Here is a 1,977-nt window from a genome sequence, read left to right as displayed (position 1 = left end):
CCATTTTTGCAGCGAGTTCTGGGAATGCAGGCACAGTCAGCAAAGAAAACAGTATCACATCTCCAGCCTGAACACTTCGGGCACTGTAAAACTAGACAATTTTATTTATTTTAAAAACCATAACTGTTAAAATGTCAAGGTGGACTGAAAAAGATATTATTGGAAAAGAAATAGCCCCCTGGATCTTAAAAATATTAGTGAAAACTGCCCAGCAGGAAAATTGCAGATGTTTATTAAAGATTCTACATATTTGGGTGAAAGAATTTGTACTTTGAAAAGCCAAGACAAGTACTACCCCTCACCATCAGCCTAAAAATAAACATACTGACATATTACATAAATAAGAAAGGGTGCTCACACCGCCCGCTGAGCTCTGTGATGTAGCCGCTTGCGGAGACTGCAAGCAGCCACGGCGCGCCCTCTTCCATGGGAATGGAAACATCTGCCACACGTGCCGGAAGCCAAGTGGTGGCGACAACTGCGCGCCACTCCGCGGCCTACCACGCAGATCCTCTACGTGTGTCCTCGCGAGACAAGCTCACCGAAATGGCCGCGTCCAGTCAAGGAAACATTGAGGGAAATTTTGAGTCACTGGACCTTACGAAATTTGCTAAGAAGCAGCCATGGTGGCGTAAGCTGTTCGGGCAGGAATCTGGACCTTCAGCAGAAAAGTATAGCATGGCAACCCAGCTGTTCATTGGAGGTGTCACTGGATGGTGCACGGGTTTCATATTCCAGAAGGTTGGAAAGTTGGCTGCAACAGCTGTGGGAGGTGGATTTTCTCTCCTTCAGCTTGCAAACCATACTGGGTATATCAAAGTTGACTGGCAACGAGTGGAGAAGGACATGAAGAAAGCCAAAGAGCCGCTGAAGATCCGTAAGAGCAATCAGATACCTACTGAGGTCAGGAGCAAAGCTGAGGAGGTGGTGTCATTTGTGAAGAAGAATGTTCTAGTGACTGGGGGATTTTTCGGAGGCTTTCTGCTTGGCATGGCATCCTAAGGAAGATGACCTCATGTTCATTGTTCCTGGTTTTTTCCAGCCAGCAGCTTCTACACTCCATCGTAGGACATCGAGTCCCTCCTCCCCTTCTCCCATGCCTTCCTGCCTGCCATGGCAAATCTGAGTGGCTTCTATAAGCTTCTGCTGGTACAAGTTAATGTGGCACCATGAGCTTGATGGTGGCAGAAGAGACAATAGTCCTTAGCTCTCCTCCCAGTACACCCCCTACTTGGTCAGTCTGTAGGTCAACAAGAAGGTCAGTCTGTAGGTCAACAAGAAGGTTCCTTTACCCCCATGCAAGACACTTATGAGAACACATTGCAAGATGGCTGACCGTGGAGGATGAGTGGATCCTGAAAGTTTGTCCCAAACTGTTGATTTGGAAAAGAAATAAGCACATAGATAACCTTATTGTGTGCTGCATGGAAAGGAACTGAATACATTTGCCTTTAAGCATGAAAAAAAAAAAAAAGAAAGAAAGGGTCCCTTTGAGTTTGTATGTTCAAACAGCAGGGAAAAGAATCACTGCTAATTGGCAGCTAGCAAGAAGAAAAGGATCTCCTTATACTTTTAGTCTTTATTTGTCAGAGCATTGTTATCTGTAATTCCTAGCATTTCTATTTCTACCCTCCAGGATGACCAGACAAAGGGCAGGAAATTATCTGTTTAGCGTATTTCTGATAGGGCTTTCAGATACTACTAACTGGGGCCACGAGGTATTGGAATTGCACCTCTGCCATGGTTTCATGAAATTGTGGGGTGATCAGGTGTCTGCCAAGTATTAAACTACCGTAAGGAACAGAATGAGGGGAGGAGAGAAGGAGGAAAGTGAGGGAGGAAAAGCAAGGAAAAGGCAAAGATTAAACAAAAAATTTTTTGAGAGTCAAAGCACTCAACAGATTTTTGTTTGATCTTCACCAACCTTTGTAAAGAAATATAGAAGGAATTTGATAGCAGACAAGAGCTGTCCGTCAA

At 44.7% G+C, this 1,977-nt stretch overlaps 1 protein-coding gene across 1 annotated transcript; it reads left to right on the top strand.

Moving 5' to 3' along the window:
• The first annotated feature begins 401 nt into the window (after positions 1-401).
• LOC101132182 (FUN14 domain-containing protein 2-like) lies at positions 402-1,482 on the top strand. The gene has a single exon (XM_055367020.2). It carries the CDS (start codon positions 427-429, stop codon positions 1,000-1,002), a length of 576 nt encoding a protein of 191 aa, XP_055222995.2. The 5' UTR covers positions 402-426; the 3' UTR covers positions 1,003-1,482.
• Positions 1,483-1,977: the final 495 nt, after the last annotated feature.

This window comes from Gorilla gorilla, chromosome 19 (assembly GCF_029281585.2).
Source record: "Gorilla gorilla gorilla isolate KB3781 chromosome 19, NHGRI_mGorGor1-v2.1_pri, whole genome shotgun sequence".
NCBI classification, from domain to species: domain Eukaryota; kingdom Metazoa; phylum Chordata; class Mammalia; order Primates; family Hominidae; genus Gorilla; species Gorilla gorilla.
The sequence above is the reverse complement of the archived record's forward strand: the minus strand, read 5'-3'. Positions and strand labels throughout refer to the sequence as shown.